Source organism: Elephas maximus, chromosome 19 (genome assembly GCF_024166365.1).
Source record: "Elephas maximus indicus isolate mEleMax1 chromosome 19, mEleMax1 primary haplotype, whole genome shotgun sequence".
Lineage (NCBI taxonomy): Eukaryota > Metazoa > Chordata > Mammalia > Proboscidea > Elephantidae > Elephas > Elephas maximus.
Window position 1 is genome coordinate 57,186,775 of NC_064837.1, and position 18,300 is coordinate 57,205,074.

The 18,300-nt window shown below is 45.3% G+C and overlaps 1 protein-coding gene across 1 annotated transcript in view; it reads right to left on the reverse strand.

Moving 5' to 3' along the window:
- Positions 1-18,300, reverse strand: part of PRKCA (protein kinase C alpha) — a 483,515-nt gene that overhangs the window by 92,359 nt on the left and 372,856 nt on the right. Inside the window, exons 6-8 of the mRNA XM_049861275.1 lie at positions 4,464-4,620; positions 3,089-3,223; positions 2,731-2,827 (exon numbers count right to left, since the gene is read on the reverse strand). Coding sequence (XP_049717232.1) covers positions 2,731-2,827; positions 3,089-3,223; positions 4,464-4,620 — 389 coding nt within the window. The remainder of the gene's footprint in view (positions 1-2,730; positions 2,828-3,088; positions 3,224-4,463; positions 4,621-18,300) is intronic.

The following is an 18,300-nucleotide window of genomic DNA, read 5'->3' on the forward strand; positions in this document are numbered from 1 at the left end:
ATTCCACTTAAAACACAGCATAATGGCTGTCATAAAATTTTCAGCATCTTCTTGACATCATCATCGAATGGGCTTTTTGCCCAATCTCTTGAAGTTTTTTTTTTTTTAATGCTCTAAGTAAATGAACCAGCATAATTCAAGTAAAATCTAGTGAACGCTTAATAAAAGGATGTTTAAAGGAAAACCTGAACTGCAGTTCATGCAGCTGCTCAGAGCACTGAGCTCCATGAGCAAAGAGCAGAGGCTCAGTCCCATGAATCCCTGCTGACGCCACCTCTCCTTGGGGCCAGGGCTCTCTTGCAAAGCTCACAGCTCTCCTATGAGAGAATAGGAACCAGCTTAACACACACACGGCCTTGAACCAGGCTCTAAAGAGAAACGTTTCTCTTCTGTCCTTGGGCCCTCTAACCCGTATTTTTTTTTATAAGTTTGGAATTCTGACTTTTATAAAAGGCTGGACTCACTACCCAGAAAAACAGGAAAGTTACTCACCAGGAAGCCATGGAAATGAGGCAAAAAAAGTGGGTCAACATTACTCCACCAGCAAAGCTACATCTCAGACGTTACCAAGAGTGACACCATCATGATGCCCTAGTACGGTCCCCCCCAAAATGCATTCTATACCAGCAGTTCCTGACACAGTGATTGCTAATGACCTGCTATGGCATAAAGTACAGTAAAGTTCTTTGTAGATTCTCAGGTATCTTCTCTACCTGGGACGTCTGAGTCATGCTAGGACTGAGTGTCCCAAAACACTCTCAAGGAAGATTTACCCATTGCAGGGGTGACACTGGGGATGGGGCTCAAGGAAGACTTTCTGTCCAGTATTCCAGGTTTGTGTCCTTAGCTGTGGGGTGGGGGTGGAAGCAGATGAGAAAGCAAGAGAAGACAAGCACATAAATAGAAAAAGAGCTCTGCAGAGACGTTTGAGGCTACACAAAACCCTTTCTTCTGTGCACCTGTGTGCCTCTAATATTATGAGGCTTCTTTAGAAAGAACCTCATTCTTCACCTTTCTATGTTTTTTCTTTTCTCTTCTATGTTTTGTAAAAGCAGAGATTACAAGCTGGTTCCCACTGCCTAATCCTATCTGTGTCTAGGCAATAGATATACTTTGTTTGACCTATACAGAGTTCTAAATTTTAATTAGCTGCCAAAATTAAAAGAAATCAGGATATGCCATATAGAAATCTGTGTTTTTTGGCTTCTCTTGGAGAACTGGAAGATCTGGCAACATGGGTCCTTATTTGTGCCTGGCAATAATCAGATGGCACTGAACACCAGTGGCTGCCATCTGTAAACAGGATCCATGCTCACCAGTTCATCCCAGTCCCCACCGTTCCCTGTTGTGTCGCCAACCCTGAGGCCTGCTGCCAACTGTCACATACGTATACTGCCTGTGGTTCATCTATGCTTCTAAGGGCATCCAAGCTTATAGCCCCTTCCCTAAAGTATTTGCCACTGACATCAGAACAATAAAATAATTTGAACAATTTCATGTTTTACATTCTTTGGAATTCATTTTAATTGGATGTGACCTATAGGTTTCTGCAGGACAGGTATTATTTGGGAGAAGGAAACAGCAGAAGGAGGAAAACAAGACCATTAAAGTTCCATTAGCATCAACTTTTCAGTAACAGTTCAGCCTCTATGGGAACAAACTCATGTGCATATATGTATATTTCTTTGGCGGAGGAATTCCAGGAGATTCTGATTAGTCTGAAGAAGAAAAAGATGCAAAAAGGAATTAAGAAGATACATAAACTGGTTACAGGCTACTCTATAAACCCCTCAAACAGCAAAAATGCAGGTGATTAGAGAAGTACCCATTGCCATCGAGTCGATTCCAACTCATAGCCACCCTACAGGACAGAGTAGAACTCTGCCCCGTAGAGTTTCCAAGGAGCGCCCGGGATTCAAACTGCCGACCTTTTGGTTAGCAGCCCTAGCACTTAACCACTATGCCACCGGGGTTTCCCATTAGAAAAGTAGGAAAGATGAAAAGCTGTGACTTTAGAACATAAGGCAGGTAAAAAAAAAAAAAAAATAGGGAAAATCACGTTCACCAAAACCCAAGATGCTCGATAAGTAACGACAACGAGGGAAAGAGAGGAGATGAAAATGCGAAGGGAGGAAGAGAGAGGACAAAAGAAGACCCAGGAATCTGGGACAGGGGCAAACACTAATACCAAACGGGAAGAATGAGAATGAGGATAGCCTTTTCTAAAGACCTGGTGCCAAAATCCAACAGCATCCCAAACACAATAGAATATTTGTTTAAGCTGGTCTCTCAGAGCTAAATTAGGAACCTCTGGCTTTCTACGGGGGGATAAACAAGTCTGACACCAGCATGATGGCTCAATAACTCCAGATTTCCAAGGAAAGGCCTAACTGATTTTCTCCCCTTCTAAGGAACACAACCCCTTCTTTGCAATGAGAATTCTGCACCAGAACCTTGCCCATCTGCCCACTGGTGTGCAAACCGATTGCCTTCGCAAAACCCAGCCGTGCTTATTTCCAATTTCCATTTTCTAACTGACAATAGACATGGAATGTCAACGGCTTGCAAAGAAAAATTATACAACATTTGTGTTTGTAACACAAAGAAAAATATTGTTAACATTAGAATGACTTTTTCCTTTAAGCAGTGTGACCCCCAAAACTCTGGCCCTTCCTGAAGTTATCCTTTATAGAGGAAAGGTGGTTCCAGGAATTTCGTGGGTATCCTCACCTCAAATTTCTGCCTGAGCTCCATATTTCCTTCTTCATCCCCTTCTGGAATGGGTACATTGTAGTACTCACCTTCTTCTTGGTTAAGCAACTTGTACCTTTACAGACACAGGAGAGAGGAAGAGTTAAGTGTAACTGCTCATAGCAACGCCACAGCTTCCCGACTCCTTCCTTCAGCCTCTAGTCCAGCTGATTTGTGAACTGTTTCCTGTGGAGAGGCTAGACCAGATAACTACATGTTCAAAGCCACTTCAGAGGCTTCCACAGGCATATTTTCTGAATCTCTAAATGGTCTAATGTACTAAGACAATTAACTCTGGGTTGACAGAAACACATTCATCCTTAAGGGACTTCCTTACCATCCACTGGCCGGCATCTTCATCAGCTCTGAAACTCCAAAGGAAAGGGATCCCATGAAGTCATTTCTTGTTGTTCGATCCCAGTCCCAGATTTCTACAGACAATCGTCGGTCTTTGTCTGAAGGCTTTAATTTGCTATAAAGGACAACACACACACACACTAGGTTATCTTGATAATCGTTTTTTTTGGAGACACCACATGCTTATGATCTGAGCCTGAGATGGAAAAATGATATATTCAATTCACTCCCTGGGCCTCGACATTGCTCACAAGGTATCAGCCCCTTATCCTGGCAACCAAAGCATTAGCTCAGGAGGTGGCAAATTATGGCCCATGAGCCAAATCTGGCCTGCTGCCTGAATAAAGTTTTATTGGAACACAGCCACGGCCATTTGTTTACATACCGTCTATGGCTGCTCTGACATCGGAACAGCAGAGTCGTGGAGTTGCAACAGAGACTATATGGCCCACGAAATCTAAAATATTTACTAGCTGGCCCGTTAGAGAAAAAAGTTTGCTGGCTGCTGTTCTCTACAATCAAGAGCTCCCTTTCTGGTTGTTCACAGACTGCTTCTTGAACTCTAGTCTACAAAGAGGGCCATTTGCTTGTGCCCAGCTGCAGTCAGTGCTTTCTAAACGTTAGCTTGTTTATACCATTCTCTCTTCCAAATACTTGCATCCTTCTTTCCCTTTCACTACCTATCTCTGGAACCCCAGCAGTCCTTCAAGGTCCACTTTAAACGTTGCCTCCTCCAGGAAGTTTTTCCTGATTGAAGGCAAAGATGACCTTGCCATCTCAGTGGGAACAGCACTTCCTATATTACTCCCTTATTCCATGTTTTAAAAATTTTTTTCAAATTCTTGCCTTATCGCCTTCCCTAACCCCCAAAAGAATGTAAGTCCATCAACATATGGGGACATATCTTAAACATTTTTACACCACCTGCAATACCTTGGATCCCTGGTGGAGCTGTGATTAAGAGGAATGGCCGCTAACCAAAAGACTGGCAGTTGGAATCCACCAGCCGCTCCTTGGAAACCCCATGAGGCAGTTCTACACTGTCCTACAGGGTCGCTATGAGTTGGAATTGGCTTGACAGCAATGGGTTTGGTTTGGTTTTTGTCTGTAATATCTTAAATAGAAATTTTTGTACAGAGTAGTTAGAGACAATAATTTGAAGTCTGTATTATGTAACCTCTTGGTAAACCAAGTGAATACCCATCAAACCAGGATGATAACAGCTAACAGCAGTAGAGGTCTTAGGAATGATGATATGTTTAAAGTCATAATGAACCCCCCTGTTATCTCTAATCACGAGGTGGGCGGCTGTGTGGTGTGTAGGAAGGTGACTCAATGAAGAAGAGACAACTTACAATGTGAAGGCCTCATTCCACTGAGGGTTTAGTGTAGAGCGGATGGTTTTGGTTTTTTGTTTGCTTTCATTCTTAGGATCAGGAATAAGTTTCAGCTTCACGTAAGGATCTGAAAGCCCATTTGGATCCATAGGGATTAGATTTTTTGCATCTCGTACTGTGCAAAGAGAAAAAAGAAAAATCAAATGTTACAAAAAGAGAACAGACCCATATTGCTCAGTGTCCTGTGTCAGTGCTGAGCTGAAAGAAAGAGACGTCAAGATGGTGTTTAAGGGGAAAGGAGGTAAGAGCCAGAAACTTCTGACACTGAACATGAGAAATGCCACCTGCTGCTGTCACCACCAGAGATAATGGGTGTCATGTGGGCCCCTTGTGGTAGGGCCTTGCTGCTCAAAGTGTGGTCTTTGAGCAACATCAGGAACACCTGGCGTTTGTTAGCAATGCAGGCACCTGGATCCCATCCAGGCCTGCTGAAGCACAATCTGCACTTTAATGACAGTCCCAGGTGAAGTCTGCAGCACTTCTCTAGGACATCTGGTGCATCCTTCCTCCCACACTAAACAACTGGCCAGACCTAGGCTATGGCGTTGTACACACACTTGAGCTCCTAGAAGGGGGCATCCCTTTTCTTTGTATAGGCGAGGGGTTTCCCATCCTGGCTGCACACTGGAATCACGTGGGAGGGGGGTTAAAAGTCCTGAAGTTCAGAATTCAGTTAGTATCTCTAAGGGGTACTGCCTTGTCAAAGCTCCCCAGGTGAAGGCACTGAGTTTATGTCCTTGTTGTTGTTGTTAGGTGCTGCCAGTTGGTTTCGACTCGTATCGACCCCATGTGACAGAGTAGAACTGCCCCATAGGGCTTCCTAGGCTGTAATCTTTATGGGGGAGCCCTGGTGGTGCAGTGGGGCTAAGAGCTTGGCTGCTAACCAAAAGGTCGGTAGTTTGAATCCACCAGCTGCTCCTTGGAAACCCTATGGGGCAATTCTACTATGTCCTATAGGGTCGCTATGAGTTGGAATCAACTTGATGGCAACGAGTTTTTTTTTTTTTTTTAATCTTTAGGGGAGCAGATCACCAGGTCACCCTACCATGGAGCTGTTGGGTGGGTCCAAACTGCCAACCTTTTGGTTAGTAGCTAAGTGCTTAACCATTGCACCCACCAGGGCTCCTATTTTTAACTAGTCATCTTAAAATGTGGCAGACTCAGTAAATCCTTAGTTTATGTTAAGGGCGATGAAATAATTAGGAAAAAGACAGGGATATGGGTTGTACAACATAAGAGTGTAATCAATGTCATTGAATTGCACATGTAGACACTGTTGGATTGGCCAATGTTCTGTTGTGTATATTGTCATCACACACACCCACCATCTCCCCAGGTGAGAGCCACTGGTATATACAGCTATAGTTCTGAATCTGCTCTACAGGTGCACTACGGCCTCACTACCCAACGTTCAGGGCCAGGGGCCAGCAGCATCAGCAGCATCTAGGAGCTTGTTAGACGCACAAGAATCTCAGGTCCCACCCCAAGGCTACTGATTCAGAACCCACATTTTAACAAGAGGTGGTTCTGGCATACATCCCAGAGAGAGATGCACTGATTCAGGAATCCAAACTCATTAGGAAGAAGGGCCATTCCACCTGGACAGGGTGGTGTGCTCAGAGATGCAGCTGGCAGGGTCTTGTTGCAGTGGGAGTGGTTGTTTAGTCACTGCACATCAACATGAGAAGGGACAAAAGGCCTGAGCCCATCTATTATCTTCCAAAGACATCTTCCCTAACATGTCTGAAATTCCCCATCACTGGGATCCCTAACGAGCCAATGATACACATCTAACTGGGACCATGCTCTCTAGTACTGTGGTCCACACAGTGTGGTCCCTGGATTAGCTGCATCAGTATCACCTCTCGTGGGGTTAACTTCATCCACTTTGTCCTCGGTTCTGGAGAGAGAATCTCTAAAACTTTGGAATTTCCACAGTGATTGAGGGTCTTTGATGAGACCTCCAGACCATACCTGCCGGTTTATGCTAATGAAGTATCTCAGGTGGGGCTGACCAGAAAGACCACCCCGTGGTATCAGCTGCAGTCAGTGATCAATCAGGTCTACATAATGTGCCCCCAGTAAAGGTTCTGGATACAGAAGCTCCATGGGCTTCCTGGTTGGTGAAAGACATGTATGCCCGTGGGAGGGTAGTGTGTCTCTTTGTGGGACATGGGAGCTCCATGTTAGGAGTTCTCCCAGAACTCACCCTATGTATTTCTTCATCTGTATTCTTTTTTTTTTTTTAATAGTAAAACTGTAATAGTAAGTATAGTGCTGTAAGTACCCCATGTTTTACTCAAATAACGCATGACTTCTATATTTGTTTGCAAACCGCTTCACCCCCACCTCAAGCTATTCTCATAAGCCTGCTATGTCAAATTTTTTTTCTTTTACATGTTGCTGTAAAAAAAATTAACACAGTAAAAAAAAAAAAATTTTTTTTTTTTTTTTTTTCAAAAATACCTCTGGTGGGAGGGAGTGGTTTGCAAACACACATAGAAGATGCGGTGTTATCTGTGTACGGTAGTTCTGGTGAATTATCAAACCCAAGGGAGTAGTAGGAGCCCGGAGGTCAGAAGTGAGGGGGGCTGGGGACCTCTGCACTTTCGGCTGACATGCTGAGGGGGTACAGGGAAGCCCTGAATCTGTAGCCAGCAAGTCAGAAGTGAGGGTGTTCTGGGGATTCCCAAGCTTGCAGCTGGCCTCTGAGATCTGGAGGACTGTGTCCTTCAACTTGTGCGCTCTGACCTCACTCCAGGTGGTTAGGGTCAGAGGGAGAAGTGCTACGTGTGCAGCTGGTGTTGGAACATAAGGAAACAGAATTGATAAGAAATTGATTTGGATTGATTAACACCATTTGTTGTCAGAGAAGTGAGAAGAGGGGATTTTGACTTTTCCACATACCTACTGGATCAGAATTCTGGGGCTAGGTCCATTGATCTGTGTTTATGAAGCCTCCAGGGGGTTCTGAGACACGTAGAAGTCAGAGAACCACTGCTCTAGCCTATTAGCACAGATTACCAGCACAATCTGTTTGATTATTAAATCAGGAATTTTAGGACAAGGCGCTGGAGTTGGCAGTGGACAGGGGTAGAGGAGGGGATGGAAGAATGATGAAGACGGTGGGTCTTTGGGGGCAAATGAGGGGAGGAGCCCTAACAGCAGATGTCAAAGACAAGCATGGCCCATACCAGTGTGTGGACACCTGGTGTGCACAGGCCTGCTGGTCAACAGCCTTAATCCATTTTACCCAACAGCTTTAGCACTGGAAGGTGGCAGATGGGGCCACATTCAAATCGTCTTGCAGGGGTAGGTTTGAGAGGAGTGGGCCAGGCAGGTCAGCCAGCTGAGCATACGTTCCTCACACTCCATTGATGCCTTCCAAGTACTTCTTCCCAGGAGACAGTGTCTGACTTTATTCAGTTGGGGAGTGGACAGAACGTCAATCAATCAAACAAAGGAGCACGGGCTTTGTAGCTCAGCAGGTCTGCTTTTGGATTCTGCCTCCTTCCCTGGGTAACCCTTAGCACTGGGCAACGTTTTCTCTCAGAGACTTTGTGTCCTTATCTAGAAAAATGAACAGGGGCATCATTCAGCATTCAGAGGACTGCCGGGAGAATTAAATGAACTAATGTCTCAAGGAGCCGTGATGGTGCAAGGGTTAAGTGCTCAGCTGCTAACCGAAAGGTTGGAAGTTCAAACCCGCCCAGCAGCTCCATGGGAGAAAGACCTGGTGGTCTGCTCCCTTAAAGATTACAGCCAAGAAAACCCTATGGGGCAGTTCTCTGTCATATGGGGTCACTATGAGTCGAAATTGACTCTACAGCACCTAAGAACAACAACAACAACAATGTATCAAAAATATTTATATAGTTGGGGGCTGGGAAAATGAAAAAGAAAAAAAGAGGAAGCTATACCATGATGTGAGTGCTTCTACACGCCAGGCATGGCATTTCAGAGTCATCCCCAATACATATCATTTCAAAATCCTCAATGAGGTCGGAAGTCCCCGGAGGACCTGGCCACCTGAGAATTTACCCCACCTCACGCAGAAGGCATCCTAGAACAGCAAGTACCACAAAAGATGAAAAGAATGGAGCTGTCCCACCAGGAATGGAAAGAGGGCCAAAGGTCTCTCTCCAATGAAGCACTGGAATGAGAATCAGATAGCTTTTAAGAGGCAGAAAATACACCAGAAAGTCTCATGCAAGCCGCCAAGACGTCCCCAGCTGCCTCCTGCCAGCTGCAGAATAATTGTGGTGCTGACTTTTACATTTCCCAGTGATAGCCCCAACAATGGCACACACAAGGTCATTTAAGGCTGATCTCTTTAAATGGAGATGAGCTAAAATCTTGATGGGATTTAAAGCGGAGGGCTTCCTACTGAGATAGTATCATTTAAGTTGAAAATAAAAGAGTTCTCAATTCCACGTGTCACCGAAGCAGGCTGTGGGTCCAAATTTAAATTTCTTAACAGCGGAACAGCCTGCCTGACAGGGGACTCCTTGCTTGCCAGGGACACCCGAGTCAGGATCAAGCAGAGTCAACATGGGTTCCATCTGCTCAGACTGTGTGAATTCTGGCTCTGCCACTTAGTGGTGTGTAACCCTAGGTGGTGTAGTGGTTAAGTGCTCAGCTGCTAATTAAAAGTTCAGTGATTCAAACCCACTAGCCGCTCCCAGGGGTTAAGATGTGGCAGTTAGATTTCATAAAGGTTTATAGCCTTGGAATCCCTATGGGCAGTTCTCCTCTTTTCTATAGGGTTGCTATAGTCACCATCAACTCAATGGCAATGGGTAACCCTAAGCAAGATGTTTAACCACTCTGTGCCTCAGTTTCCTCATCTGAATAATCAGACCTCCCTCATAGGACTATATGTGAGGATTATATAGGCTCACACATATAAAGTGCCTAGAATGGTGCCAGGTACAAAGAAAGACACCAGCAATTACTATCACTGCTGTTGCTATTAATACAAGTTAATGGTGAGAGGAGTCCCTGGGTGATGCAAATGATTGATGTGCTTGGCTGCTAACTGAAAGGCTGGAGGTTCAAGTTCACCCAGCGGCACCTCTGAAGAAAGGCCTGGTGATCTACTTCCAAAAAATCAGCCACTGTAAACGTTATGGAGCACAGTACTACCCTCACACATGAGGTCACCACGAGCTGGAATCCACTTGATGGCAATGGGGTACTGGTGGAGAACAAAACAAAAGGTTTAGATGTTCAGAAGCTGGACCCACAACTTACGAACTGCAAGCAAATGTAGAAAACAGCAAGATATGAAAATTTTGCAAAGCGGTGTCACCTACGGAGCCCTGGTGGTGCAGTGGTTAAGAGCTCGGCTGCTAACCAAAAGGTCGGCAGTTCGAATCCAGCAGACACTCCCAGGAAACCCTATGTGGCAGTTCTACTCTGTCCTATAGGGTTGCTGTGAGTCAGAATTGACTTGATGGCAATGGGCTTTTTTTTTTTTTTTGGTTTGGTGCTAACTACATGGTGTCTGCAAGGCTTCAAACTAAGAAGCAATGCCGAAGAGCATCACTAACAGGAATGGCCGTAGGGAAGATGGAAGAAGGGAAACTAGGAAAGAGAAAAGAAGAGAGAAAAAAAAAAAAATGGGGAAGGGGATGAGGAGAAGGGCCAGAGGCGGGAGAGAGAAGCAAGGAAAAGATGCAAACAAGATGAGGAGTTAGAGTGGAGAGATCACAGTGGAGGTGGTCTATGCTAGAGCAGTGGTTCTCACCTTAGCTGTCCACTGGACACACTCGAGGAGTTTTAATAAAATGCTGATGCCTGGGCCCCACCCCCAGATTTAGTTGGTCTGGTGTCCAGGCATCAGAATCTTTTAAACTCCCAACCAGTAGCAGTTGACTACCACTCATGGTGACTGTCTTAGTTATCTAGTGCTGCTATAACAGAAATACCAGGAGTGGATGACTTTAACAAACAGAAATTTATTCTCTCACAGTCTAGGAGGCTAGAAGTCTGAATTTAGGGTGCCAGCTTCAGGGGAAGGCTTTCTTTCTCTGTTGGTTCTGTGAGAAGGTCCTTGTCATCAAGCTTCCTTTGGTCTAAGAGCTTCTCAGTACAGGGACCCTGGGGTACAAAGGACACACTCCATTCCAGGTACTTCTTTCTTGGTGATACGAGGTCCCTCTTCTCTTTGCTGGCTTCTCTCTTTTATATCTCAAAAGAAATTGACACAAGATACAACCTAATCCTGTAGATTGAGTCCTGCCTCATTAATATAACTGCCTCTAAACTTTGTCATTAACATCATAGAGGTTACGATTTACAATATACAGGATAATCAGATCAGATTGCAAAATGGTGGACAACCACACAATACTGGGAATCATGGCCCAGCCAAGTTGACATACATTTTTGGGGGACACAATTCAATCCATAACAGCGATCAACTTGTGTCAGAGTAGAATTGCGCTCCATAAGGTTTTCTATGGCTGGTTTATCAGAAGTAGATCACCATGCGTTTCTTCCAAGGTGCCTCTGGGTGGATTTGAACCTCCAACTTTTCAGTTAGCAGTTGATCCTGTTAACCACTTGCACCACCCAGGAACTCCTTAAGCTTCCTCGGTGAGTCTAATGTGACGAGAAGGTGGAGAACCATTCACTGTACCACAGCGGTTGTGCTAAAAGTGTGACTCCTGGACCAGCATTGTTGACCTAGTTTGAGGTCTTAGAGTATTATTAACATTTTCCTTCAAACTGACTCAATTTTTATCACTGAACATTTAAAACATCACTATACTAAATGGAAAACCAAGATTGTTTGCCATAAATAGAAAATAGCCATGAAAATAAATACAACGAAAATCTAACATTGTTCTTAACGTCTAGCTGGATACCATTGCCTGAAGCCTGCTCTCTATTAGCCACAAAGGGGGAAATTAACAAGTGTTAGAGTTAAGGATATTCCACAGCCTCACATGGAGTCTTACTCTGAATTACAATCAAGATTGCAAGAAAATTGAAAAGGGAATGACTTGCTCACTACGTAATCTAATGCTTTTTATAGTGGGTTCGGCACCTTCAGAAATCGTATTATGTGCTATCAAGAGTCACACGGCACCTGGGGTCCCATCCTACACTGGGGAAACACAGCTGGAGGGAATGCCAACTCTGAGGATACTAAGGACAGGGAACAGTCCACAGCCGCTATAAGAGCTTCAGTGGGTCTAAAAAGAACAGACCCGTGAGGGTCCCAAGGCTCGTTTCTTGTCTCTTGCTTTCTACAAGAATCAAATTGTTTTGACCCACAGAATTAAGACTGAGAAACAACAACAAAAATAACTCCATTCTTTGATAAGTAAATTATTGAGAAGTACTTTTTCTTTTTAAAGAACTGGCGTGCCAGCTCATGTTCTAAATGGGAGACAGGCTCTGAACACAGTATATAGAAACATTTTTTCCGTGCATGTTCACTTGCAGCAGCACTGACTGTGCTCCCCAAATGGGCCCAGACCCACAGCTGAACTTGGTAAAGTTCCCTCGCAACTTATTAGCAGTTCTGCAGCTTTGTGGGAAGGACACATCTGTTGAAGAAATAAGTCTGTTCTGTGATACTGGCTGTTCCGGAATGGAAAATCTGGTCTGTAATTCCAGGGCTTGACTAGAAATATAGAATGCTGATGATATTCCCATCTTTTGGCTTAAGAGGTCTGCTTTGAAATCATCAGCTGTCAAGCCTAGCATTGAGAAAAACCAGCCCAGGTTGAAGGTCATATAATTTCCTAAGAATGTAAGATATCACTTCTGGATAATACCCATTCAAGTAAGATTGTGAAGACTGAGAAATGCCTATGTGGTACCCCAGAGACATCTATGTGACATATAGGTTACTAGGTGATGCCAGGACATTGGGGTTTTGAATAAATGTTTAGGAACGAAACCTCAAGAAGACCAGCGGGTATACGAGTGTACAGGCTGTCTCATCAACTCAGGGGACTGGGCAGCTTTAGCCAGGCTGGGAAGCTGAAGCCAAGGAGGCCCAGGGTAGATGGAACAGCACAGACTTAGGGATGAGTCAGTAATTTTGCCAAGGACATGCTTGACAGGGAAGTAGAGGTGTGGACTCGGGCAGGCAGAGTCAATGCCAGGCTTTCTCCAGGAGAGGCAAGTCACACCCACAAAGGATGCAGTCAAGGGAGAATGGTGAATGTGCCCCGGGCAGTCAAGCTCCCTCTGCTTGGACAGGGCTGTAGACGGTGCCTGACTTCTCCTTAAGGTGGCAGCATGACTCAGTGGCTAAGAGGGTGGGCAACTGGATTCAAATTCTTGCTCTACCACTATGGACAAGTTACCCAACATCTCAGTTCCTTCACCTGTACAGTAGGGATTATAATAGTGCCTGTCTCATAGGTGGCTGTGAAGATGAAATGAGTTAATATAGGTACAGCATTTAGAACTCAGCCTGTAACAAGGGAAGTATTAGGTATTTGCTATTATTATTAATAGTAACCAGTTGCCATGGAGTTGATTCTGACTCATGGAGACCTCATGTGTGTCAGAGCAGAACTGTGCTCCACAGCATTTTCAATGGTTGAGTTTTTAGAAGTGGATTGCTAGGCCTTTCTTCTGAGGCACCTCTGGGTGAACATAAACCTCCAATCTTTCAGTTAGCAGCTGAATGAGTTAACCACTTACATCACCAAGAGCCTCTATTATTAATAGTAAAAAAAAAAAAAAAAAAAATAGTAGTATGTGTTAAATAGGTATCTGATACCATGATCATCATTGTTCTCGCTACCACCACCGCCACCGCCGCTGCCACCGCCACCAGCACCATCATCTCATCCTCCTCTCTGGCTCAGGAGGCAGCCCTGTTTCTTCAGGGCCAAGAAACCATGTGTATTAAAGGGACAGTTTATCAAGCCCTGAAATTTCTAGAACCCCAGGTTACATTGGAGCTCAATGGTCAGCTCCCAGTTGTCCAAATAGCTTGTGATTAAGGAAAAAAAAAAAAATTAATACAATCCTTGATACATTCAGGAGAGTATGAAACCCGTTACCCCTTGCCGTTGAATCCATTCCAACTCCTAGCAACCCTATAGGACAGAGTAGAACAGCCCCATAGGGTTTCCAAAGCTGTAATCTTTATGGAGGAGCCCTGGTGACGCAGTGCTTAAGAATGCGGCTGCTAACCAAAGGGTCTGCAGTTCACATCCACCAGCTGCTCCTTGGAAACCCTATGGGGCAGTTCTATTCTGTCCTACAGGGTAGCTATGAGTCAGAATTGACTTGATGGCAATGAGTTTGGTTTTTTGGTTTAATCTTTATTGAAGTAGACTACCATGTCTTTCTCCCATGGAGGGGCTGGGTGGGTTGAAACCACTGACCTTTTGGTTAGTAGTTAAGTGCTTTAACCACTGTGCCCCCAGGGCTTCTTAAAGAGAATATACGTAGCAGGAAGTTTGAAGTGTAATAAAATAAACACCCATGAACTCACCACCTAAGAGAAGAGCTACATCATGCCAACACCTCTGCACCTGCTAGTGTCCCCTCCTGCCACCTACCTGTCCCCCTGGCAGATTTTTAATCTCACCCTGAGGTTGCCTTAAGATATGGCGGCTGTGCACAGGTCAGGACAAGGACACGCGGAGGCTCTGAAGGTTCGTCCATGAGCACACAAATGAAAAGCTATGTTGAGGACACAGCTCTATCACCCTACCTGCAGACTGGGCTTGCCTCCGCTGACCACAGTAACCCTATCCATCAAAGAACTCACAACCACGCAGGAGCGTTGTTTGGTAACGCTCAAAAGCCCAGTGTCTCAAAACCCGAGGACAACATGGCTGTTTAAATGATCTGTTTTGCTTCAGAAAATAATTCTGTATTTTTACTGCCTTTTTCCCCCCTCTAAGAGCACCCCTTATTCATGGCTTCCTCTTAAAAGCCAACAACAAGGGCCAAGGCTCAAAGCAGGGGCTGTCTACAAAAGTCAGGATTGTTCCGTGGATGCTGACCCAGCGAACCTTCCCCCCTCCACCCCTGCCTGGCAGCAAAACCAAGAGTCAACAAAATTCTACAATCCCACCCATCATCATGCCAAGCAGAGTTATGTTCTCTGGCACTGCAGAGAAGACAGACTCTTTGTTGAAGTCATCAGCAGCAAAAGAAACGTGAATGTGGAAATGCCGGGGGCACAGGCAAGTGCAGAAAACAAGCAGGGGGTCAGCGTCTCTGGTTGAAAGACCCTGGTTCCACTCAGCATTAGACAACAGAGTGATGGAGGCTTCCCCCATCTGCAACCCAGCTCTTCAAGTCACGAAAAGTGGCCTTAAACTCAGAGAATCAGACACCCACGGCACTGTTTTTCAAATAATTTTGTTGTTGTTAGGTGCTGCGGGGTTGATTCCAACTCATAGTGACCCGATGCGACAGAGTAGAACTGCCCCATAGAGTTTCTGAAGCTGTAATATTTATGGGAGCAGATTGCCAGGTCTTTCTCCTTTGGACCTGCTAAGTGGGTTTGAACCACCAACCTTTTGGTTAGCAGCCGAGCATGTTAACCGTTTGCACCACCAGAGCTCCTCAAATAACTCATGAATTAATTTCTTATAAAAACACCATCACATTTGAATATAAATTTAATGCCAAAAATACCTGATGGAAAATCTGATTTCTAAGAGGTGTGCCTTCAGAGATAAGGTAGAGATCACACCCTGGTGTGTAGGAGACCTTCCACTTCTCTATTGAGAATGACTGCTGTGTACCGCATGGCACTGAGGTTGCAGTGAGGTCCCTGGCCCTAGTACCCAGGAAGATAATGAAGATGACAGGAGGGCGGTAATGGTTGGGATAGCCTGTAGCACCTGATTTAAAGGTGGGAATGTAGTAGCTATTGGGGTAACAATTCCAAAAACCACTGAGCACGCTGGGGTGTTGTACTCACTAAGGGATCTCCACGGCTAGGCCTCTGGGATATGCTGACATCTGCCTGAGAACCAACAGTTTAGTGACTGAGCCATGTAAGATGTCACTATGACACAGTGCCTGAAAGTACCCAGTGGCCTGGACACGAAAGTGGCCACAAGGGAAAGCCCTGCTCATTCATACTTGGGGACGGTGCTTTGCCCTCTGTCTGTCTCTCTCCCCTTCCCAGCTATAGATACTCATTCTCGGACAGATGGCACATGGGCAGCACAGAGGGAAAAGAGATTGCAGTGGGCATGAAGCTGAGCTGGGTAGATTCACACTAATGTAGCGATTTTAAGACCACAAAACAAATATTGAAACCAGGGAAAACAACATTCCACAAAATAGCACAAATGTATCCAAAACAGTGTTCGTTACCCTACAATAATGCTCCAAATGTCACCGCAGGCCTGCCGCGAGAGCCCTGGTGGGCGGGTGCAGCTGTATTTTTTCACTCAGCAAGCACTCTCTAGCTCTATGCAGGAGAAATAAAATGAATGGTGTGAGGGAAAGGCTTGCTTGGGTTCATCAAATGTTTGGTGTGATGAAAATGTTCTGGATTTAGATGGTGGTACAATCTCGTGAATACACTAAAAACCACTAAATTGTACACTTTAAAAGTGAATTTTATGGTCTGTGAATTATATTTCGTTAAAAAACTGCAGCTGCTATTTGTTAACAGATTTTCACGTGCCTTACTACACTCACTCAATCGTTTAATCCTCATAACATCCCTGAGAAGTAATTACTCATATGTCCATTTTCCAGGTGGGGGAACTGAGGCACTAAGTAGTTTGTTCAAGGTTGAGCATTTAGTACGAGATGAAACAAGGGTACAATCAAGTCCTGACTCTGGGGCCTAAATATAACCTCTACTTGATCCTTTCAAGGTGGCCTCTGCATTCAGAGACACCTGTTAGTGTGGACCAGGGGTACACAAACTTTTTCTTAAAGGGCCAGACAGTAAGTATATTCTATTTTTGGCTTTACAGGTCACATAGTCTCCGTTCAACTTTGCTGTCCTAGAAAGAAAGCAGCCATAGACAATATGCAAACAAGTGAGCCTGGCCGTGTTTGAATAAAGCTTTATTTATAAAAACAGGCTGAGGGCCAAATTTAGCCTTTGGGCTATAGTTTGCTGACCCCTGGCATAAAACAAACACTGTTCCCACCACCACCACCACTACAATATAGCTTGTTGTTTGAGGAGAAGGGGACACAGGAGAGGAGCCTCTACTTCCTGGTTAAGACTGTGCCTCCTACTGGTTCTCTCTGCTTTAACCTGAGCCTCTTGAACTCTGATCTCGCCCTGGAGCCTGAGAAGGGTTTTGGGATGGGTTTGGGTAGAGGGGGTGTGTCTCCTAACAGGAACCAGCACCCACTGCTGTCCTTGTCATCATCTGTTTTAGCAGAAACTTCCGAAGCCAACACTTCTCACATGCACTTCTTGTCTCCTTTCTCCAGGCTGCATCTGGCCTTTTTGGCACAGAAGTCTGTACTCCCAGACAAACTTGACTGGCAGCCTCCTCCCTGGAGCACTTGATCAGGCCGTGACCCGTTGCCATTGGCCAGCTCTACCTTGTTTAGGCTCCCACCTGTTCCACACCTTGGCACCACCCAGGACTAAGTATAAAAAAAAGTATAAGCAGTGAGCATAATAAGGCATCAATGGGATCATTCTTTAACTATGCAGCTGCTGCTTCAGAAATAAGAATTTTCAAGGACTATGTACCCAGTAGTACTGGGGCACAGAAAAGCTGACCTCCTAGCATGGGGGAGGCCCTTTTGCTTCCTGGTCAGCTTAGCCGAGCTTTGAAGAGTTAAGGGCTTGTCCTGCTGAGCAGAAGCATCTCAAACAGTGGATGGATTGGATCAGATTGAAAAAGGGGGAAACAATTCACCCCGCTAGCTCAGAGCAATCTGTGGCACAGCCACACCACCAAGCTCTCACGTTCCTGCTAGGGTAAGTGTTCCTGGTCATGTTACGAGGAAGAACAGTCTGTTCTCGGGTTTTGTTTTCATCATTACTTTGGGCTCCTCTGATGCTGCTGCAGGCAAGAAGCTGGTCTAAGAAGCTGCCAGTTCCCTCCCGTCACTACAAGCCAGCTCTGCACTGGGAGCCAGGACTCCTCGGCAAACGTCGATAGGGAGACTGGTGGAGCGACAGATTGCTTCCGGAACAGGATTTACCCAATGCCCTGCACATGAGATGTTATGGGGGCAGTCAAGCTGTCTAGCAATAAGGCAAGATTCCGGGATTAGGGGATCTGAGCTGGAGCCTCTCAAACCACGTACACGGACAAGCCCTGGCAAGGGTGAAGCAGTTATAGGTGGTGGCGGGCAAGGTGGCACACGACCCATGAAAGAACCAGAACTAGCACAGCTATAGGCCATCAGGTTGGCACAGATGGTGACTGCAGAAGGCACCAGGGAGAGGGTGCAGCAGCGTGCAGCTCCCATGTCACATTCCTGAAGCACAAAGTTACTTTGGGGAACAAGTATACCCTAAAACACTTTGCGGAACAGATACACCCTAAAACACTCCATGCCAGTGATTCTTCATTCTATGTTATCCATGAATCCCTTTAATAGATTTTTATAGTTTTTAGGACAATTTCAGGGCACTCATGGATCCTCTGATTAGTTTAGGACCTCTGCTCTATGACTTAAAAGCCTGGTTCTCTAAGAATCAAGGGATCATTCTCTTTCTCCACACACTTGAAGAACTTATATGCAAAGTGAGTAGGTGAGTCCTACTGTGGCTAGGACAGACAGGGGAGAGGTCCTGGTGATGGGCCACAAGAAGTGTCTGGGCCTGCGCTGGGATGGGAGGTGGTGAGTGCAGGAAGCCCTG